General features: G+C 39.3%; 1 protein-coding gene across 1 annotated transcript in view; it reads left to right on the forward strand.

Moving 5' to 3' along the window:
- abi1a (abl-interactor 1a) overlaps positions 1–24,428 on the forward strand; it is a 71,565-nt gene that overhangs the window by 41,629 nt on the left and 5,508 nt on the right. Inside the window, 7 exon segments of the mRNA XM_052016749.1 lie at positions 6,949–6,963; positions 8,187–8,287; positions 11,415–11,558; positions 17,635–17,658; positions 17,660–17,727; positions 18,957–19,052; positions 20,604–20,780. Coding sequence (XP_051872709.1) covers positions 6,949–6,963; positions 8,187–8,287; positions 11,415–11,558; positions 17,635–17,658; positions 17,660–17,727; positions 18,957–19,052; positions 20,604–20,780 — 625 coding nt within the window.

Here is a 24,428-nt window from a genome sequence, read left to right on the forward strand (position 1 = left end):
TGGGTAGGAGGAGCAGTTGGAAATGTGGGGAGAATGGGTATAGGGAAAATAGGGAGTTGAAAATAATGGGTCTTGTGATCTGGCATAGACTTGATGGGCCATAATGGCTGTCTCCATGTTGTCAGGATAAATGTAAACATTTAATTTTTTTCCCAAGTAATCATCAAAAGCTTTGCATGCTGAATACATTTTCTACATATTTTAAAAATAATGTGCATCAATATTCACCTGACATGGTTTGAAAGGCTGGAATGAAGCTTGGACAGTTTAAACTTGTATGGTTCTCTTCTTGATCTCAATTCTAGATATGTTTCACTTCCATTAACTTTTCTTCCCTCACACATTCACTTAAGGCTAGCCAAGGGAAAATCACTCAACATTCACTTATTTTTGTTTTGCTATTGTGATTCTTTCTAGAAATGGGAGTAAATGAACATTGGACTTGCCAGGGATAATATGCAGAATCTAGCACCACATGGCTGGCTATCCTAATGCATGAGCAAACTGTGCAAGAGTGGGAAAAATGATAAACTCATTTAAACCATCTCCCCTGCAGGTTGTGTGGAGAAATATTTTGTTTTCAAGTAAAAATCATTTATAACTCCCTTTACTTTCTTTTCAATTCAAAACATTCAGCAGTCAATGAAATGCCTCTAAAACATGGGTGTGGTCATTTCATATTTGAGTTACACTACTAGTATCCAGAGGGCTGCATTATTGATCTGGGAATGGGTTCAACTGCATCACAGTAACTGGAGATTTTTTAGTTTCAACAAGTTAATTATATTTCTGGAATGGAATCTTATCGCTGATGACAATGAAGCTACTGGGTTTTCATTAAAAATTCACCTGGCTTGTCTCCTTCAGGACAGGAAATCTGTCACCCTAAATGCATCTCGTGGCTCTGGATTTGCATTGCTAGAGTGCTTGACTGTCAACTGGCATCTGAATTGGCCTATAAAGGAGTGGTAATCACAGTTTAAATATAGGAGAAAAGCTGTTGATCTGTGCATAATAAACTTGCTCAAATATCTTAGTTAAGCAATAAATATATTGGCTGAGAAACAGGGTGGGGTGTAATTCTGATCTGACATGTCACTGACAGTGTAAAACTCCATAGAAATGTGAAGCTAGAAATTACAGTAGAAACTTAAAATGATACAAATAAAGGGAGTGCAGCATTTCAAGAAGGCAGCTCGAGGGCAACTAGGGATGGGCAATTCAATGCCGGCTCAGACTACTGCAAAGCCCACATCCCGGGAGGAGGGGTTGTGTGTGTGAGTGTGTATGTATATGTGTGTGTGTGTGTGTGTGTGTGTGTGTGTGTATATATATATATATATATATATATATATATATATATATATATAATATGATATTGAAGTCTGTAGTTGTGAAAGAAAATGCCAAATTGAAATCTGACTCAATGCTATTAATGGCAGGAGCTCAGACCTGGATTTTCTCACTTGTGCTGCATCTCTTCCTTGCAATCAGAAATATGGATGTGGAAAGTCCAGTGTTTGATGCAATGTGATTCTGATTTAAGGTGAATGTTATTTTTGTGAACTAGTATAATATAGTACAAGAAACTTCGCTTTTCAGAGTAGAAGGAATTACCTGCTGAATAAAGCAATTTGGTGAACGTTTGTACACCTGGAACATTATCAGATCTTTAGGAAAGCTTCATTGTATTCTATGTCATTTTAAATCAATGATAGTAGATTCACTCAGCACAGAAGCAGGCCCTTTGACCCACTGTGTCTGTGCTGGCAATCAAATACTGCCTAACTAGTGGGATTCTGCGCTGAAAAATAGATTCTCCTTCTGATTGAACCAACAATTTTCAGTTAAAGCCAACCTAACTCTATTTGTGTTAAGTTCACCTTTCAGTTTGAGGATATATTAACTGACAGACCTTGTGTTCATAACTTTCTAGCAGTCACCTTGGAAGTGAGATGGTCTTGATTTTGGGTAAACAAAATACTATCATACATGACATGCTTTTCCCACATAAACCAACTGGACTAATTTGAACTGCTCTTCATATACATTTAGTTATTCAGCCAGCTTTTAACCTAATATATCATCTGTAGAAAGGGATGGATATTTCTGTAGATGGGTCTTTCTAGTATGAATGAAGAGAGATCATCACAATTTTCCTGAAGTTATGACTCAGCCAGAGTTCTGTGGCTGTTCTGAAGTAATTTGAAGTAGTCAATCTACAGCTGAATTTTGACATTGAAACTGATCCAGTTCTCAGTTAACATTCAATGCAGTGGGGGATATTAGCAGTCAGAATCTGAACCGTCTAAACTTTAGACTAATTGGTTGTCTTCGCCCTCTCATTATATGGATGGATTTGGATCTGCTGCTTTCATAGCAACTGACCTAACCAAAGTTGAGTTTATCATTTGCACAAGTACATGTATGCACAAGTGCATTGAAAAACTTTGACTTGCATACTGAGCTGTAGTTTAGAAGTTGCAACAGAATTGATTAGTTAAAATGCCATAAAGGATACCTAAAGAACACCACGACTGTACGATATTAGCTCCCAACACCTGGGTAGTCACCATGTTATATCTGCCAGGTTGGTTTGGAATGAATTTGAGGCTCTGACATTGGGATCTACCTGCCAAAGACTGGCAAGACACTCATCTGCCCACCTCAATTGGATTCCAGTGAGATTTTTATTCAGAATTGGGATGTTCTGAGCCCATGAGCGTAGGTACTCAAAGTGGAGCTAAAACATTGCACTAGATTTAAAATAAGTAATGACCTGTCAGTGCTAACTGAGATTTTACGCAAAGCAACCAAATTCTGTTGGCTTGACTGAAAGCTCCACCCCTGGTTGAAATTGGCAAGCACAGAATATTAGAGATTGAGCTTCAATATATCAACTAATAAATTTACCTATTAACTACTCTGGTGTTTATACACACAAATAATTCTGTTTAATACTTTAAAAAATTAGTGGCAGTTCATCTGTTAAATCTCGATTTTCATGTATAAAGTTTACTATTCACTGTTAAATTTTGTATCATGCATCCACTCCTCTTATTGTTGCACATAAGCCATAATATATGACACTAATTAGACTGGAGCTGAACTTTTGGCTCTTTAGTCATACTGTTTAAATTTGGCACCTTTTCCTCGTGCCAGATTTGTGAAGTGACTCTGATTCTGTAACTAAGGGCAGAGATAATGTGGAGGTTGAAGTGAAACAATGCAAGAATACAAACACTTAAAGAATTAGAAAAAGAAATTGAGGTAGGAAAAACCACATGTTCATTTGGGATAGGTTTATTATTTATGTGAATTCAGTCAATTAATATTGTAGTTGGGTTTTGGGTAAACTGTGCTTAACATTATTCTGTTGTGTCTCTGCACGCTGGGACTACACATGGTTAACTTGCAAAGTTCTGTACATGTCCAGAAGATTAACTTCAATTTAACTGTCCTTGTCCAGTGGGCCTGCAGGAAAGAGGAGCTATGGTGCAGACCCATCTGATGGAGACATGTTGTTAGAGAACCATAGAAGCATACAGCATGAAAACAGGCCATTTGGCTGAACCGGTCCATGCTGACCAGTGGGTATCCTTCTGTATTAACCCAGTCACCCAGCACGTGGTCCATAGCCCTCCATGTCTGTAATTCAAGTGCTCATCTAAACACTGAAATGCTGTCAGTGACCCAGTTTCAACTATTCTTTCAGTCAGTGCATTCCAGGTACCTGCCACACTCTGGGTGATGAAGGCCCCCCTCCTATCCCCTCAATCTCTAACCCTTTACCCTGAATTTGTGTCCTCTAGTTTTATCTGCCTCCTGATATGGGGAAAAGTTTCCAGCAGTCTATTTCATCCATACCCTCATAATTTTATAACATGCAAATTGTGTCTTCTCTTAACCACCTCCATTCCAGCGAGAAAAGAACTAGCTTCTTCTGTCTCTCCTCATAACTGAACTGCTCCATCCCAGGCAACATCCTGATGAATCTCCTCTTAAACCCTCTCCAGCGCCATTGCATCCTTTCTATAGTGTGGTGACTAGAACTGCACACAGTACTGCAGCTTGGTCTGACCAAGGTTGTGTAAAGTTGGAGCATAACCTTCCTACTTCTATTCAGTGCCCTGATTAATGAAGGCCAGTATCCCCTGCTGAACTGGCTCAGGAGCCCAAGATTAGGACATGCAGCAAATACAGAGATGTAGGAAGAATTCAATCTGTTTTCCAACAGAAGCTGATTAAGTTTATCCTACTGTTGGGTGTGCAGAGTACAGACACATGAGACTGCAGATACTGGAATCTGGAGCAAAAAAAGCAAGCTGCTGGAGGAAGTAGGCAGGTCGTAATAAGACATTGGAGCAGAATTGGGCCATTCAGCACATTGAGTCTGCTCTGCCATTTGATAGTGGCTGACTTATTTTTCCCCATCAACCCCATTCTTCTGCCTTCTCCCTGTAACCTTTGACGCCTTTACTAATCAAGAACCTATCAACCTCTGCTTTAAATATACCCAATGACTTGGCCTCCACAGCCATCCGTAGCAATGAATTCCACAGATTCACCACACTCTGGCTGAAGAAATTCCTCATTTCTGTTCTAAAGGAATATCCTTTTATTCTGAGGCTGTGCCCTCTGGTCCTAGACTCTCCCACTACTGGAAACATCCTCTCCATGTCCACTAGATCCAGGCCTATCAATATTTGGTAGGTTTCAATGGGATCCTCCCTCATCCTTCTAAACCCCAGCGAGTACAGGCCCAGAGCCATCAAATGCTCTTCAAACATTAGCCCTTTCATTGCTGTGATCATTCTTGTAATCTCCTCTGGACCCTCTCCAATGCCAGCACATCCATCCTTGGATATGGGGCCCAAAACTGGCCTGACCGACACCTTATAAAGCCTCAGCGTTACATCCGTGCTTTTATATTCTAGTCCTCTCAAAATGAATACTAACATTGCATTTGCCTGCCTTACTACCGACTCAACCTGCAAGCTGGGGAATCTTGCACTAGAACTTCTAAGTCCCTTTGCACCTCCGATTTCTGAATTCACTCCCCATTTAGAATAAAGTCTACAACTTTATTCCTTCTAACAAAGTGCATGACCATACACTTCCCTACACTATATTCCATCTGCTACTTCTTTGCCCATTCTCCCAACCTGTCCAAGTCCTTTTGCAGACTCCCTATGTCCACAAACTTGGCCACAAAGCTATCAGTTCCATCAGGCAGCACCTGTGAAGGGAAATGGACAGTCAGTGTTTTTGGGTGGAGGCCCTTCATCTGGACTGAAGGATAGAGGAGATGGCTAGTATAAAGAGGTGAGGGGAAGAGGTGGAGCCAGAGCTGGCAGGCAATAGGTGGATCCAGGTGAGGAGGGCTGATTGGCAGGAGGAGGAGGGAAGGGTAGAAACAGTGATGGAGACTGGAAGGTGATGTGGAGGCAACAAAGGGCTGCAGATGATGGAATCTGATAGGAAAAGAAGGTGGAGCATGGAGCTAAAAGGAGGTGGGGTGGACTGATGGGCAGTGGGGGGTGGGGGAAGAGGTGTCCCAGTGGAAGGAGTGTGTGGGTAATGGGCAGATGATGTAGGAGGAGGAGGGCAAAGAAACAGTGTGATAAAGGGTCTGGGGGAGTGAGCATATGTCAGAGGAACAAGGTGGACCAGGAGAAGTGAAAGAGACAGAGATTACCTGAAATTGGAGAATTCAGTGTTCATGCTACTGGGTTGTAAACTACCCAGGTGGAATATGAGCTGATGGTCCTCTAGTTTGCATTTGGCTTCACCCTGGAAGTAGAGGCTGAGGACAGAAGTTGGTGTGGGAATGGGGATGGGAATTAAAATAGCTTACAACTGATAGCTCCAGATGACCATGGTGGGCAGAGCACAGGTGCTTGGCAAAGCAGTCACCTAGTCTGTGCTTGGTCTCAGCAAAGTAGAGGAGGCCAGATCGAGAACACCAATTGCAATGCACAAGATTGGAGGAGGTGCACATGAACTCTGCTTCATCAGGAAGGGCTTTTTAGGTCCCTGGATGGTGGTGAGGGAGGAAGTGCAGGAACAGGTGTTACACCTCCAATGGTTATAGGGAAAAGTGCCAGGGATGGGGAGGGATGGGTGGAGAGGGGTAAGTGAACCAGGTAGAGTGGTCCCTGTGGAAAGCAGAAGGGGTAAGTGAACCAGGTAGAGTGGTCCCTGTGGAAAGCAGAAAGGGATGGGGAGAGGAAGATGTGGCTGGCGGTGGGATTATGTTATAGCTGCCAGAAATGTTGGATGTGCAAAGCACATGTCTTGATTATCCTACACATTGGGAAAAACCTGAAAATCAAAAATGTGTTCACTATAGGAAATAGTAGGGAATTCCAATGCATGAACACTTTGGTTGCACGCCAACCCTGTAATTTCAATAATCTGTAATGCATTCTCCCATGTGGATTTGCATACTGAGATTATATTAAACAATCTAATTGATTTACTGTGTTTACACTTAATCTTAGTTTGACCTTTGACCTAAATTTTTTTTTGTGAATTTCAATTAATAGAAATAGCAGTTGTGTTGAATGGGTGTTGACTATCTTTGGCCCTCATTTTGTTTTACTTTTATTAAGCTATGGCAATAGTAAATTGATCTTGAGATTGAATTGTTGGAAATCCATCAAGTACTTGGCAGTCATATGCTCCTGTAATCTTGGCTTTTAGTTTACAAATAGAGTAGGAATGTTTATCTCGGTGTTAATTGAAGAGGAACCTGTTTACTTCCCAGTACCTAAATTGATTTGCTTGTTAATATGTGCCATTTGCTGAATGACAGGAAACATTAAGTATTTAATTATCAGTTTTGTTGCTTAGCTTCTATACTGAATTTGTTTAGCTTTCTTCTGCCAAGCTTAATGATATGTGGTTAATTTTGCTTATTTTTTCTCCCCTTTTGGCAACATTAAGTGGCTTAAAGCCAAGGTAAGACAAACAGTTTCCTTTCGTTGTGCACTGTAGAAATTTCTAATGAAACCTGTTCCCATGTCTTTTTGGTATAATGAGATTATAAATGCCTTATTTCATTTGGCTTTCCCAATGTGATAAATGTACAATTAAAACACAAGCTGTCTTTGAAGTATGCCATTGTAGACTAACAGTAAAATTCATGAGGTTTCGCTGTTGGGCAGTTAATTGCATTTAGGATTTTTTGGATGCTTTGGAGAATTTTGCCTAGACACCCTAAAATTTTAATGAAGGAAATTGTTCTACCCATGTTTTACTTTATACATCCCTGAAAAGTTTGTACATGTTCAGAAGATGCATACAACTTTCTAACTGGACTAATTAAGAATACTTCAAAGGATGTGGTTCTTATCTGTACTTTGATTTTTAAAAAAAGCTTTTCTTTTACTTTTTTTTATAGAACTTCAAATTTGCATTCGAGAAATTATTTTTGTTACAATTCCTTGTTGGGCAATGCTTTGCAACCTCCCAATGGGCTAATGTTTATCCTTGTACCTGAACAATGACAGAAGTCTTAATGGTGACATTTTGCATTGCAGATTGGGCACATTGTCCTTTTTAAAATAAAAAGAGAATTCTATAAATTTACAACATAAAAAGATGCTATTTGGCTCATTGTGATCACATTGTTCAGTAGGACTGATAGTAATGTCACTTTCTAGCTCTGCAAAACTGAGTTATGACTGCCAGCCCATCCTTCTGCAGAGTAATCATGTACTAGTTCCTTGGTTGAAAATCTATTGTAGCTCAATGGCTTTTATGGGTAGAAACACAGCCATTTAAGGGTGAAATATGTACAAAATGTTCAGTTTATGAATAGCTTTTGCAGGTTTTATTATTTCTTTGCTATTTTGAACTGACAGTTGAGTTGGTTCTTCCTATAACAACCATGTTCCCCTGCCTCAAAAATAGTTCTGCAGTTTATTCTTTTGGAGGCTAATCATAATACAGTTTCTGAAAGCTTGGCCACAAATAGCCAATTTAGCAAAAGTATCACGTTGAGGTTTCTCTGGTGCTATCTGTATAAACTGATGAGGTTTTTAGCGAGCTGAGTTGATTTTTTTTTTGGCTGTTCTTAAGTTCAACAGAGATTGTGGTTCATTTTATTATAGGATAAATGATCATGTGTTAAAGCAACTAGTTTCAATAAAGCATTCCTTAATTATGTGTTTTCTTTGCAGCATGGAGGTAACCAGCCTGCAAGAACCGGCACACTCACTAGGACGAATCCGCCTACACAAAAACCACCAAGTCCCCCAATGTCTGGACGTGGAACATTAGGGTGTGTTGTAACCTTTGAACGGGGAAGCCTGGTTCAGTTTTTTTGCTAATCCATGACCAGTGGTGTGCTGCAGGGCTCTGTGCTGGGTCTACTGTAGTTAATCATATAAGCTATTTGGATGAGAATATAGACATGATTAATAAATTTGTAGGTTGTGCCAAAATTGGTGGTGTGGACAGTGAAGAAGGTTGTCTAAGGTTACAACAGGAACTAGATCAACTGGGAAAGTGGGAAAAGGAATGGCAGATGGAATTTAACTCTGACAAATGTAAAGTGATGCATTTGGGAAGTTAAACCAGGGTAGGATAAACAGTGAATGACAGGGCCTTGGAGTGTAGTAGAACAGTGACCTAGGGGTATATGTACATAGTTCCCTGAAGGTGGCAGCTCAGGGAGACGAGGTGGTGAAGAAGGGGTATGGATATTTGCCTTCACTGTATTGGACATTGAGAACAGCAGTTGGGATGTTGTGTTACAGCTGTACAAGATGTTGAGACTGCACCTGGAATATTGTTGTCATACTTGAGGAAGGATGTGATTTAAGCTAAAGAGGTGCTGAAAAAGATTCATAAGGATGTTGCTAGGACTGGAGGGCTTGAGTTATAAGAAGAGACTGGATAAGCTGGGACAGTTCCCTGGAATAAAGGAGGGTGACGGGTGGGCTTTAAGAGATTTGTAAAGTCATGAGGGGCATAGATAAGGTGGATTGTCTTTCTCCCAGGGTAGTGGAGTATGAAAATAAGAAGGCATTGGGTTAAGGTGAGAAGGGAAAGGTTTAAAGGGGACCCGAGTGTAAGTTTTTTCAGAGGGTGGGGGGTATATGGAATGAGCTGAGGTGGAGACACCTGCAGGGATATTTAAACTTGTGCATGAGGAAGATGGGTACATGGATAGGATATGGGTCAAGTGCTGCAAATTGGACTAGCACGGGAAGACAACTTGGTTGGCATGGACAAGTTGGGCAAAGGGCCTGTTTCTGTGCTGTATAACTCTGACTCTATGCCCTCCAACTATTTTTTTTTTGAAGAGACTTGATTTACTGAAATTAGTTGCATAGTTACATCTGATGAGGTTCCACAGGAGTTGTTTGTATCCATTGTATAAGAGTGCTTAATTTCAGATGGAGTATCTTGTATTAAATTGACTATTTTGATTTGTTTTCCTTCAAGGTAAGGTCCAAAGTTAACGCCTCAGTTTAAAAATAGTCTGCTCTTTTATTTCTATTTTACATGTCTTATTAAATTTAAAGTTTTATGAAATTAAATTAGGGACCTATGTGTTAACTCCCATAAGGTTGCTGCTAACCAAATATAGAAATTTCTTGCTGATTGGAGTTGGCAGCTCTAGTGGGAACAGTGGACCCTCAGCTATTGAAACAACATCTCAAACTTGTGTGGTGTAGAACAGGGAGGTGCAAGACTTGCTGAGTGACAGATGGTGCTGCATCTGTCACAGTGCTCATGGAATCCTTGGCGGGGGCCTAATCTTTTATTCTTCAGTATTTTGGGGGATTACCTATAGGCCAACAGATGAGAGGGCAAAGAAGGTGTTTTTTCATTAATCTTATTTTGGTGTCTTTTATTTCTAAACACTTACAATGAAATCTTTTAAGCCTTTTGCACTTAAAGTTGAAATGTACTGTTTTAAATGTCTCTGTCAGACATTTAAAATCCTAGTCAGCTTGACAGTGACAAAACTGCCCCAGTCTTTCATTTTCACAAAACCTATTTGGAACAGTCTAGGATTAAGGCTTTGGTGCTGTTGCTACCTGACTAAGGTCAACAAAATTGGTCTTCTACATCTCGACTAGGTATTGGAGCATGTGGGGATTACCTGGTTCAACAAAATTAGGGCATTTGGAAGTCCATGAAGGTTATTTTGGCACGGTATAAGTAGGTACACATAGGCTGTTGTTCTTATAATCAAACAGCACGGAAACAGGCCCTTTTGGCTCATCGACTACCCACCTGTACTAATCGCCTTTACCAGCATTTGGTCCACAGCTTACTTTGTCTTGGTGATTCAAGGTGCTGCTTAATGTTGAGAGTATCTACCTCAACCATCTGAGGCAGTACGTTCCAGATTGCTGCCACATTCTGGGTGGAAAAAAGTTCTTCCTCTGATCTCCTCTCAGCTTTTTACCCCTCACCTTAAACCCATGCTTGCTGGCCTTTTACACCTGCAATGAAGAAAGGTTTCTTACCATCTGCCATGTGTGTGCCTTTCATAGTTTTGTATACCTTGACCTGTTTCTCTAACCATTCCCCCCACCCCACCCCCAGTCTCCTCTGCTCCAATAAAGATAAGTCAGCCTACCCAAGCTCTCCTCATAACAAATATTCTGTCCCAGGCAACATCCTGATGAATATTCTCCGCACTTCTGTAGTGTGGTAACCAGAACTACACGTGATATTCCAGTTGTGGCCTAACCAAAGTTTTTTTTAAAAGTTGTACCAAGTCCTCCGTGCACCTGTATGCTTGCCTTCATTAGGCAGGGCATGTTATCCCATACATGGACTACATGACTCTTAACTGTGGTGCCACGTTCAGGGACTTTTAAACTTGTACACTAAGGTCCACTTGTTCCTCAATACTCCCTACAGCCCTACCATTCATGTTGTATATCATACCCTTATGTGACTCCCCCAAGATGCATCATCTCACACTTTATCAGAATTAAATTCCATTGTCCCACCCAATTTGCCAGCTGATCAGTATTATTGTTTCCTAAGACGACTGTGCTTGCTATCAGTGTCACCTCTGTCATCTGCAAACTTATCAAATATCTTATATTTGCATGTAAGGTGTTAATAACAAGCAATGGGTCTAGGCACCAATTCCTGTGGTACGCTGCTGGTCGTCAGCTTCCAATCACAAAAGCAAACCTATTTCATCACCCTCTGTCTTATTACCAAGCCAATTTTGGATTCAGTTTGTTGATGTCTTGAATCTCATGGGCAATGACCAAACTTCCATGTGGGACCTTGTCAAAGGCCTTACTGAAGTCAATGTAAACCACATCAATCATACTGCCTTTGTCAATGTGCTTAGTTATCAATTCAAAATTAAGCTCATAGTTGTTTGTTATTTGTGGAATATTATGAAGTGACTTTTCCTCTTCTTTCAGACGAAATACTCCCTACAAAACCTTAGAGCCTGTCAAGCCACCTGTCATTCCCAATGATTACATGACTAGTCCAGCTCGGAACGTGGCAAACCAGCAAAGTCCTATTAGAACAGCATCACTGAACCAAAGGCCGAGAACACACAGGTATGATTGTATTATGAGATGATCACTGTTTTAAAATCTGTTGATATTAGAGTAGTTTGGTAATTCAATTGGTCTGCTGGCAACCTTGGCTCCCAACAAGCTGGTCTTGGGCATCAATTGATTCTACCTACATCCAAAAAAACATGCATGCCTAATTTGACAGTACCAGAGTAGAAAGTGCACTTTTCTCATAACCTCCTGGATATTGGCTATAGAAAATTCCACTTGTTTTGAGTTCCCTTGGGTTGGTAGCTGTTGAAACCAGGATGCCATTCAGCCTAGTTTTTTTTTAATATAAAAAGCAACTATTTCCCCCCAGTTATAAGGCTATTTGCTATTAATTTACATAAATTTTATTTTCCTTTTGAAATTAATTGGAATTCTGTAATGGCTTTGCTGTCTGGCTTTTCTCACATGAACTGAGAGATTTTAAAACGTTGATAAATAGTATAGATCTTCATTTTTAACATGGCAAGGTGGAGTTTTTAGGAATTCGTAAATAATATATAACATTTGAGTCAAGAAGGTACATTTGTTAAAGGTTTTTTTAAAAAAGTTATCCTAGTTCTGGGGTGTACATAAGAAGCCCATCAACATCCCTGTACTATGAGAGTTTGGGTCTCTCAATCCCATTACTTTGTTTTGTGTTAAAATCCTTTGTCCCTGTTTTGGAAGCACTGGTTTCTGTGTGTATTTTTTTTTGTGTGAAGTACTTTCAGGGCCTACTTGAGGGTCTTTGACTTGAGACATTAACTCTGTTTCCTTTTAAACAAATGTAGACTGACCTGAGTGTTTTCTGAATTTTCTGTCTGTACTTTGGATTACTAGCATCTGCAGTTTTGTTTTTCCTTTTTTATCGCTTAAAGGAAAATTGTAGCCCAAAAATGACCAATCCAATCTAGGTTGCATTTGTACCCAAACTGCAATGCATCTGCTATCTATATGTCCATTCTGGTTATCTGTTTATCTACCGAAGTGTCAGTTACTGTGGTTGTTTATCAAATGTGCTTTTTTGTGTTAACTACGTATTTTGGGGTCTGCTTCAAGACCAAGCCAAACAATGTGTACATAAATAATTTGGGTTGTTCTGTGTTCAAGAACTAATCATGAGGGTCTTTGACTTGAAACATTACCTCTGTTTCCTTTTAAACAAATGTAGCCAGACCTGCTGAGTGTTGCCATCATTTTCCGTTTTTATTTTCAGGTTGCTAGTATCTGCAGTTTTTTTTATTTTTAAATTTGAAATTCCCCTTTCAGAATTAAATGTTAGAATATGGCCAGTAATTTATATTGATACATGAAAATGGATATACCTTGGCTTCCTCCAATTGCTACTTGACTTTTAACCTTGTTCTCCTCCATTGAATACATTGTGACCATTCACTTTACACCCGGTTTTCCTTTTCTCATTAACTCCTTTGTTTTCTACATGATACTTGGATTCCCCAATCAAAACCATTGATCTTTGAGATAGACCAAGGTTCTTACCACTCAGTTAAATGTGGTTTGAATTTACATGCAGTGCATTATCAACACCACTATTTCAAGGTCCAGGCCCACCCCTGGCTACTTGTTCAGGTGTATGGATTTTTCAGCTGTCATCAGAAGGATGTATCTATTACTTCTGACTATCAGAAAAGTTTTAGTGGAATTAAATAGCCTGGTGATAGTGTATCTGGAACATTGTGTACAGATTTTGTTTCCCTCCTGCTATGAAAGAGTGCACCCTCAATAGAGTGAATGTATTGAGGGTTCACCAGATTTATTCCAGGAATGAAGAGGTTTGTTACATGAAGATTAAGCAGATTGAGCCAAAACCTGTTTGGAAGAATGACAGGTTGCCATTGAAACACAATTTTGGGTTTGACTGGGTGGATGTTGGGATCATGTTTCCTCTGGCTGGGGTGTCTAGAACCAGAGGTCAGTCCCACAGTAAAGGGTAGGCCATTCCAGACTGACGTGAAAAGAAATTTCTTCATCCAGAGGATGATGAATCTTTGGAATTTTCTACCTAAGGTAGCTGAAAAGGCAATCATTGAGTATGCTCACAACAGTGTAGTAGATTTTTTGGTACTGGAATGAAAGTATATGGGGCTAATACAAGTAGGTGCCACTGAAGAAAAAGATGAGATCTTATTGAATGATCTTATTTGAGAGACTTTAGGTACATAAGTATGCAGGGAATGGAGGAATATAGATCACATGCAGGCAGGTATGCAGTTTAAATTGGCACTGTCAGCACAGACATTATGGGCTGTACTATTCTTTTCTATGTATGAATACTCTTGAGTTAGTCAGTGCATTGATAAAATAGAACTGGATGTTTGCTGCAAGATTATTAATCAACAAGAATGAAAAATAGCACTACGCACAATTTTAATCTTGTTAAGCAAGAACGTATTATGGGGAAATAGTAATAGATGTATTGCGTATCTCTGAATCTAGGCTATTTCTTCTGAACACATGCAAGACTCTTTTAAGTAATTTGAATTTCTTAACTTCCTGTTTTCTGCATCTTTTGTTAATATTGGCCACCAGTTTTGAAAGTTGATTTTTCATTTTGTTTTCTCAATGGATTAAGATTGTTCTTGATTTTTATTTGTCAAAGAAGCAAAAAATCCCCTCAAAACTGCATCATGCATTGCTGGAACTACTCAGCAGGTGAAGCAGCATCCGTGGGAAGAGAAACAGAGCCAACGTTTCAAGTCGAAGACGCTTTGTCAGAACTCATTTTCATTATCAAGAACTGTTATGTTCTGACATCCTATGTGGGCATTTTGCACATCTTTAAACATTTTTAAGCAGCTTCGTTGTTTAGTTTAATTATAAGACAAAACTTTGGCTAAAATGTATACATGGAACGAGAAGTTTAGTGAGTCCACAAAAAGATGGTAGATCTAATATGAGATATAAAGTCGGGGGGGGCGGGGAAGGGGGTGGGGGAAGGGGAAGGAAATTGCTGGAAGTAGCAGGTTAGGTAGCATCTGTGGAAAAGGAAGTTTTGGGTTGTAGACCCATCATCAGATCATTTGATTAAATCTTCTGATGAACAGTTTGACCTGAGACATTAACTTAGTTTCTCTTTCTACAAATGCTGCCTGATCTGTGGAGTGTTTCCAGCATTTGCTGTTTGTTTCATAATTCCACTATCAGATTTTTGTTTTCTGAGAGGTTGTCCATGTTCCTAGGGAGAATAAGACTGTATTTAAAAGGTAAGAGACAATTAAACATTGTTCAGAGAAAGCAATAAGAAGGCAAATGCAATGTTACACTTTTTTGCAAAGGTAATGTACTATGCTAGGATCCTGCTTCATGCTATCCCGCAGTGATAATCAGTAAACACTTGGCTCAGAGATGCATTCTTTCCCTAATAAAAAAAAACTAGGCCAGTAAGAGGGCAGTGCACTTGTAGAGGCTAATGATGGACCTTATTTGAAAGAAACCAGAACTCAGCATGGTCCATCCAAAAATATCTGAAAGATGAAAGATAATGAAGCTTTTTTTTCCTCAGATTTTCCCAGATTTGGAGCACAGCTCCACAGTGAAAAGCTTGTGCTTGAAACTATCTCCCGCTACAGAGAAATGCTATGTGAGAGGAAGAGGCAGGCAAAGCAGTTAAGGTTGTACAAGCACTGGATGGTTTCCAGCATTTACTTTTTATTTCAGATTTCCAACATCTGCAGTTTCCAGTATTTGGGATACGTTAAATCAGGGTAGGGGATTGGCTCAAGAGATGAGGTCCTACTACAATTTTTTGGAATTGGCTGCCCTTAGATTTGTAGAGTTTAGTCATTTAGAATACTTCAAAACTGAAAGAGAATTTTGGAAGAGGGTATTGAATAGTAGGAAATTGGAGTCAGGACTAAAGCTAAGTTATGAACTTGGAGATCAGTGTTATCGGCATGGAAACTGGCCCCTTGGCCCACTGTGTACACATTGATCATCAGCAGCCATTTACTGTAATATAGTAACCACTTATCCAGTAGTTGTGCATCCAGAATTCTCCTGCAGGCTGACAAAAATTTGAGGATATTAAGCAATTACTTAATTTTTTTTCAAAATCGTAGATTTTGGGATTATTATGGAAAATTGCCCACTGGTTAGTGTGGACAAGTTGGGTAGAATGACCTGTTTCCATTGCTGTAAAATTCTATGAATTTGGCTCATCAGGTTCTGATGCGACTTTGTTCACATGCTGTCTTCCATCAGCCTACAGCGCAGCTAAGTGGTAGCCCCAGGCTAGAATGTGTAAAGGCCTCTGTATAGCCTGCATAAGATTGTTTTGTCTTATGAAATAAGATCAAATTATGGATTTTATTTTCAATTGTTATGTAAAATAGGTGCAAGACCACTTGGTTTATTTACATTTATGCATAAGGGCAGTGCAGCTGTAGGCTGATCAGTAGCAATGTCCTTTTGAAGGATTTGGTACTTGTGATGGTGAGCAGTCATTTGATTTTTGGCTATATTACATTAATCCTGTTTAGCCTTTAAAATATATAATTGCAGTGTAAAACATTTTAAAAGGGTAAGGTGGTAACATAGTTTGGCAATTTATTTAACTGTATATGCATAGAATACTAGTGTAATATACAGTAATGAGCAATCCTCAGCCATCTGGCACCCTCCTTCCTGCCCACCCCTCCCTCAACCCCCTCATTCCCCATGGACGCAGGACAGCTGAGAGTTTACTGCGTAGCACTAATCCCATTTTATCCTCCCACTTTCCTATCAGTTCTCCAGATTCTACACTCACCTACACACTGAAGGCAATTTACAATGCCAATTAACCTCGTCAACCCTGTGTGGGATATTGGGTGTGGGAGGAAATTAGAAGAGTTTAGAGGAAATCGCACAGTTCACAGGAGGACATGCGAATTCCACACAGCATTCGATCAAGATTGAACCCAGGTCATTGGAGCTGTGAAGCAGCATCTCTGAGCTGTGTCACTGCCGCCCATTGTGAAATGATTGGATGGTGGAGCAGGCTGGAGCCTACTCTTACTTATTACATGCAAAATGTTGGATTTCTTTGGCCGTTGAATGGGCATGGGTCTTCAATGTTTTGTTAGATTAGGACGTTGAGGCTATGGTTTGAAATTTCACACGAAGAATGTCATTCGTTGTTGCTGAATTCCTGGAGTGGGTTATGGACGATACTTATGCCTCTGCTTATATAAATGACAGATGTTTACCTGTTTCTTGCTTTGATTAATGAATTATAATGCCTCAATGAAGCTGAGATGTGTATGTGGTACTAAATATCCTCAAATCTGCTGTAACACAACTGATCAGTCTGCCATTTGGTATTCTGTATTGGAGCTCTATCCAGGAAGAGCACAAAGTAAAATGAGAAATGTTAAGTCTCCTGAACAATTCTTGCGAAATAACCAATTGGTGATTTGCAGTTTTTTGTCAAATTGGCAAAATGAGAGTAATGATCCTTATAGGACACGTGCTGTTTCAAACATTTGAATTTTGACACTACTTACAGTTGTGCTATGTTGAACTTCAAAAAAAATTAACACAATCTCTTTAACTTGCGACTCTAAACCACCGCCTTGCCCACAGCTTGCAGGAACCGAGGGGGAGACCTCTAGGATACCCTGTTTGGGGTGAAGGGAAGTGACCAATTGCAATTTAAAGGTACTGCCACAGATTTTGACTACCTTTGTGTTTCTGTATTTAAAGTCCAATTGATTGATTTTTGCTTTCCCTTAAAATTTGGAGCACCTTCTCGAACGCATATGCTGGGAAGCAACCCAGCTGAATCTTATCTACTGAGTTACTGATCTGAGCCAGGTAGGAAAGAGTACTGATTGGTCCTGGAATCCTTTTATTAAATGGAGAATGAAAATGGCTGGCATTTTCTGCCACCATTGCAGAAAGTGCCTCTGTTAAATGGTGAAGTGCTGACAAAAACTTGTGCCTCTCTGGCTGAATCAAGGCACGTAAGTCAATTTATGGCTGAGCCTCTGCAGTCTTTATTAAATTCTGATCTCGCAACATGTCATTGTTTTTGAGCTAGGTGCAAGGGAAATTGCATATTTAATTGTTTTAACCTTTTTTCTTTCAGTGGCAGCAGTGGAGGAAGTGGAAGCCGAAAATAGTGGGAGCAGCAGCATAGGCATTCTATTGCTGTGCCGACAACCCTCGCCTCCACCCTTTTGCAGGTCTGTTAACTTCTGTAGTTTTATAGAATATTAATAAGCTGATACTAATTTTTAAAATGTTAAAATTTTTATATTTAATTCCCTTTTCGTCTTTAAATGAATTCATTTTAACTTCAAAACCTAGAGATGGATATGCTAATTTAAGTGTTCAATTTCACTTAAATTGAGTTGAGACTTAATATCTTGTGAAATGAGAGTGCAAATGCAGATATTTGGTTCAAAAGATGGACTTAACATTTTGATTTTGACATCACAGCTTCCTTGATAACTTGGTAAATGTGCAAAATGCACTTTTGTTCTAAAACACTGAAGTGTAGCCATTTGTGCCCTGCCAAGTACCGCTGGGGAAAAAGATGAGCCCCAGGGAGAATAAACTTTAGTAGATTTCAACTTAAGAATCAAGTTAAGTGTCTGAAATTTCAAACCTGCATATTTGCCAAAATACTTGTATAAGTAGAATCTGTCTTTAAAATCTATGTCAGTGACTTTAAAACACAGAATTGCAACATTCCAGATGTTCAGGTAGATCCAACAGGTTTTGTATGGCATTTCCTGTAAAGTGTGGTGTTTGCTGTAATGTAGATCTGAAATGCCCTGTTTGAGGGGGAGAAATGTTGCTGGTTATGAAAATGCAGCATGAAATATGTATTTCACATAAAATATGCCTTTTGGAATGACATTTAGACATTTGCATTCCATAATAATGAGACTTCGTCAAGTATGCACTGATTGCATAGTCATGAATTCTAATCATTAATGTGGTATTTACTATATCGGGCAAGTGAACCTTTAAGCCAAAGAATGCTGTCATATATATGTCTTCAGTAAAACTGAGCCTAATTAAAGCTAACAGAGATGGCATCTTCTGGCAGCAGCACTTGGATATAACAGCTAATTTTTTTCTCTCAAAATGAATCCAACCATAAGGAAGGATTTAAATTGAACTATTTTGTTGGAAGTAAGTTTGTTTTATTGTAAATTTTTCACTGGAAGGAAAGTCTCGTGTTTTATTTTTATTACTACAGATCCTAAATCTTGTCAAATCCCTTTTGACCTGAAATCAAACCACATACATAGATAATTGAGAAACACATGCACAACAAGTGCTTGCAGTTTGTCTTGGGTTAACTGATAATTTTATCTGCCAGCGGCACAATTCTTCTTTTTATATTGCCATTTACAAGTATAATTGGATCTGTTATAATCACAATGCATTTTCTTTTAGCACCATATTCTATTCCTGCTGGGGCCCCTCCCCTGCCGCCACCGGCCCCTCCCCTGCCACCAGCACCCCCTCCACTGCCTGTGGGCAGTTTCATAGGTGAGACTGACTCCAGCATGGAATTATTCACTCATCTGTCCTTTCATTCACAGCTGGCTCAATGGGTGTGGTAAATGGTGTTGATTTGCAGTGGATAACAAATACTAACGCTTTGTGCAAAGGTGTTGGGTTATAAGGATGTGTTTGTAGGCCAAAATCCTTTTAATCCATGTTGTCTTTGAAGAAAGAATTCCAGTAACTCAGTCAATGAAGGAATATCAAAAGGTATGAAATGTTAACTCAAAGACTTGTATTGCTTCATCAGTTTCTTTTTAGAGCATAACATTATCCTTTTTCCTTGATGCCTTTAGTTCCAAAAATCTCTCCATCCCAGACTCAACAATTGAGTGTCCACAGTGCTCAAGGATGGAGCACTTAATTCTGCATGAGGAATTTCTCCCCATCTCAGTCTTAAATAACTAATCCTGTTATATTGAAACCATACCTTTAGTTGCAGAAACTAGCCTGTCAGTCCCTTTTAGAATCTCCTATTTGAAAGTAATTAGTGTTGATTGTCTGCTGAAGTATAGTTTCGCTGTTCTTGCTACCTTAAGTATCTATTGATCTGTCCATTGAGGGTTGACAATGTTTTAGATATTATATTTGCAATCTTAGCTAATCTTGACCTCGTGCAATGTCTAAATATCAATTTTTTTTTTGGCTTACTGCTATTAATCTTTGTGCTAGCCAGTAACTGAGTAGAAGCACTGATTCACAATTCCCACCAAGTAATTTACCTGACATCCTGGTAATTGGACCTGGTATATGTAATGTGACTACCCAAGATGGTAAGAGGAAAAGCTGCCCTTTTTATCACTTCCCTCACTGGCCAAAGATTTGGCCCTTGTGTTAAGGCTTGCTTTAAACAAAACACTTTGGGCTAGCAGGCCCAGTTTCTCTTTGGAGCTATTTGGCAAACCACTGGATAGTGGGGAGGGAAAGTAATGAAGTAGAGTACAGGTTAGTAAAGGGGACATGACTAGTAGATTCTGTCAAATCAGTCCCTTTTAAAACATATTGGTATCATAGCAACATGGATCAAATCGCCTTTAGGCCTCTTTTTTAAAAAAATAATTTGCTTCTAATGAATTATTTTGATATTGAAATGATCAAATTGTTTAAATTTGTATTAAAAATCATAAACTGACTCTGCTATTGCTTTGCTTTATAACTTGAGGTTGGTCAAAGTTTGATGTATTTTTGTTTGAGTCTCGTCTACATCCAGATTCAACAGAAAATAAGACACCTCGTTTGGAACTCTAGTATGGATGGGTAAAATGCATATAATCAGTGCCATATTTTACTTAAAAATGGTAAGATGAACAGGAACAGTGACAACAGGTGGTGCCTTTCCTTGGTGGTGAAGTTAGTGTCAATTGTTTTTAATGCAACTTGCAGGAATTTTAGATCTTGCATTGTATTGACTCACTTTTTTTTCCTACTCTGCCTGGTTTGAGGGTTGGTTTTCCTTTCACTAATCGAGTCTGTCAGGAACTATGGAATAATGCCTTTTTTTTTCCTCTTCTGCTCTTGCTTTTCTTAATACTTCAGCTGGCCCTGGTTCGGCTCCTGGTTCCCAATACAGTACCATGACCAGGCAGATCTCTCGGCATAATTCCACAACCTCCACGGCTTCATCAGGGGGCTTCAGGCGAAATCCTTCAGTGACATCTCAGTTTTCTGTGCAGCCTCATATTAATGGTGGCCCTCTTTATGCTCAAAATTCAAGTAAGGCTTATACTTTAATACTGCTTCAAATGCATATCAGTGTTGCATATTGAGTTAATGGGGGTGTGAAGTCTCAATGAATACTTGCCATGTTTATTGTCCCTTTGATCATCTTACAGGGTCAAGTTCTGACAGTGTAACAGATTATTCATTCTTTTTTCTAAGTGCTACAATAACAAAGTGGGTAAAGGACTGGCAGATGAGCTTAAACTTGGAGAAGTATGAAGTGATGCATTTTGGGAAGTTAAACAAGGGCAGTGAATGGTGAGTTCGTAGGTTGGGGGAGTCTAAAGCTAGAGGGCATAGGTTTAAGGTGAGAGTAGAAAGATTTAAAGGGGACCTGAGGGGCAAGTTTTTCACATACAGGGTGGTGGGTACATGGAACAAGCTGCCAAAGGAAGTGAAAATGCTGGAAACACTCAGCAGATCAGAGGGAAACCATAGAAAGAGAAAGTTAATGTTTCAGGTTGTCAGAGGAAGAGTCTTTGACCTAAAACATTAGCTGTTTCTCTTTCCACAGATGCTGCCTGACTGTATGAGTGTTTTTTTACCATTTGTTTTTCAGAAACCCAGTAAAGCATTTTCATGGATCTCAGTATGTACTAAGCTGCTTTCTTGAGCTGCCAAAAATAAACACAAATGTCATCACAGTTTAGAATGGACCAGATTTTGTATTCAACTTAGCAGCAGAAGCTCTGAGGGAGCAGAAAATTGCTGTTTGGGATGTGTGGGATAATTCATAGATGGTGGATTTTAATTTTTAATGTCTGTTTTATGTGGGTTTCTGCATGAGAAGTAAAATGGGGAATTAAAACGGCCTATATAGGAGGTAGATATGATTAAACACTCTACATAATCTGCTGCAAATTAATGTTGCAACATCCCATACCCTCAAAATAATTTGTAATGTGACTTACTTGGCTGTAGACAACAAAAGTTCTATTCTTCTGAAGGATACTGTTTGATATCTGATTTGTGGGTGGTTTTGCAAGATGTGCAGGATGTTTGATGGTTTGAGTGGCAAGGGGTGTGATATCTCTCGAGGGGGAATGGACAGCTGATCAATGACAGCCTGGCTTCTCAAACATTGGAGGCATGCACAATCTTTTGGCTAGATCAGTATGGGAATACCTTTCCATCAGTAGTTGTAACAGATGGATTTGCAACTGTAGCAGTTTGAAAGGCATTCTTTGAATCATCACATTCATGCATATTCAAAGTAACTGCAGTATCCAGAAAATATTGAAAGATCTAGTTTGTTGTAAATTTGGCTTTTCAGATGGGTCTGTCTTGGAGTCAGCAAACAAGCCTGATTGGTTTAGACCACATGTCAAATGTGAAATAGGACATCTTGAAATGTGAAAAATTGTGACTCCACCCCACTTTTTCAGCCTTCCAACTTGTTCAGAGTCATCTTTTAAGCATCTGCTAAAAATACAAATGTGAATTGTTAAGGTTGGGATTCTTATTTTGTGCATAATTGTACTTGACAAAGCTGTAGTCAAATGAACTGGAATTTCTGGTTTGGCTCAGATCACTTTGGATAGTTGAAGGAACAACGGGGACAAACGGGTTTTTTGGACATTATCAAGTTTTACAGTGAACCACATGAGCTAGCAGGGCAGAATTTAAGGAGTGTTTTAAAGAACAAGATACTGATAGAGACATATAGGGAGTGAACTGTTAAATTTGTAGCCCAAAACAAATTGCTGGAGGAACTCAGTGGGTCGAGCAGCAGCTGTGGTGGTGGGGAGAGACATCTTGGGTTGAAATCCTGGAAAATTTAAAGGCTTGAGAGCGGAAGGTATGGCTACCAGCTGTGGATTAATTAAAACTGGAGCCATCTACAGTCTTGGATTCTTCACCTTCCTAAGGGTTTTTGTAAGGAGTGAGGCAATGCTGTCGAGGGAATCTGAAAATACAGATAACTTCAGAATTGTATTATTGCTTAACCAGGAGACTGTAATTCAGTAAGTACAGGGAGATAGGTGAATGGAACTTGGTGGGAGTTGGGAGGAATGGGCAAGAAAGGTTTGATATAGTACAAGTTTATGGAATTGAAAGGTGGGAGGCTGGCCATAATTGCATTGGAATTGTCACTTTCTGGAAGATGTGCGTGCAGGGATGTTGTTGGTACCGTGTTGTAGTTGCTGAAATTTGTATAAAAGGTTACTTACAGAAGTCTTATTAGGAAATTCAAATCTCATGGAAATTAATCTTATTAATTAAAATGTACAACAGACACTCTGAAACCACAGGCACAATGGGCAGTCTTCAGTGTACCAAATCTTTTTACAGTTTGAAATATGGAACCTGCAGGTTTTGAGGAAGAGTTGTATTTAAGAGGGAGCTCATTACCCAGCTCCACAATAGTTGAGAAATCGCTTCTCTAGGATTGAATGTTTGCATAGTTATCCTTGAAGAACAACTGCTTCTCTGCTGCTATGGTTTCAGGGTAAAGAATTTTTCTTTCGACAAAGGCAGTTGTTTGTACAAAATGAGCTGCTGCATACATTGACCAGAGTCAAAGTAAACTCATTCGAACAGTGAGAGGGCTATCATTTCCTGTCCTGGTGTTGCTCCCACATGTGCTGTCGCTATCTCGGCAGCTGCTTGTCCCCTTGACATTGGCATTATCCCCTCTTCTCTGCTTCTATTAGTGAATCTGCTTTTATGAATAGCTCTGGCTTGGAGAAATTGAGGTAAATATGTCTCTGGTCTATTTCTCTACTTTTTAAAGAGATGCTGTCAGACGTGTGCGTCCCTGTTATCAGTCAGTCTTCCTGTAGACTCTTCAACTAGAAAACTGCTATTTCACTCTTACATAATTTTGTGGTTTGAGTTTTCCTTCCTAAATGTTCTCAAGCTTCCATTTATCATGTTTCCCCTTTTTCTGTTATGGTATTGGTTGAAATGTAGATCTGTGACCATTGGTTGCATCCTGTTTCAAGTGGATGATGCAAAGTGAGAATTAAGAATGCAAAACTTTAGCTGGTTGTTGATGTCTACTAAGAGGATTCCTTTTTTTTTGCAGCTGTTTAAGTGCTGTAATCTGTCAGGTTGTCGGAGAATTCCTAGCTGTATTTAGTGAGCTTTTTGAAAATGAGGACACTTGCAAAAAAAAACTGCCAGTTCAGAAAGTATCTGTAGTTACAAGTTTAAAATGACCTATAGTTAAAAATGACCTGTATCTGACATTTCTTTAATGCAATATTACCACTTTAGATCTGAGATCCCTGCAAATTCATAACCTTAACATGCTAAAGTTGATGCTGGTAAAGTTGATGCTGATTTTTAAAAGACAACTGGGGAAAAAAAATAATTCGGCTACATTTTCTTGAAACTCCTAAAACAAAGATCTACATGAGACACAGGAGTTGTCATAATTAAATAACTGATCCAGTGCTTAAACTGCAGTTAAAGGAGCTATGATCTTGGAATCTATTTGAGATACTGACACCTATACTTTCACAGGAAAATTTATTTATTTTTTGGCTTTGCCAAATGTACTTTCAGGATCAACAGTTCTCAACTCTTCAAAAGTCTAAGCCAATAATACTCGCTAACCATTCATTGGCTTACGTCAGCTATAAAGTTTTTCATGGACTGATCCTTCCACTTCTGTTGAAATTGTGACTTGATGCTTAG

This window comes from Pristis pectinata, chromosome 5 (assembly GCF_009764475.1).
Source record: "Pristis pectinata isolate sPriPec2 chromosome 5, sPriPec2.1.pri, whole genome shotgun sequence".
NCBI classification, from domain to species: Eukaryota; Metazoa; Chordata; class Chondrichthyes; order Rhinopristiformes; family Pristidae; genus Pristis; species Pristis pectinata.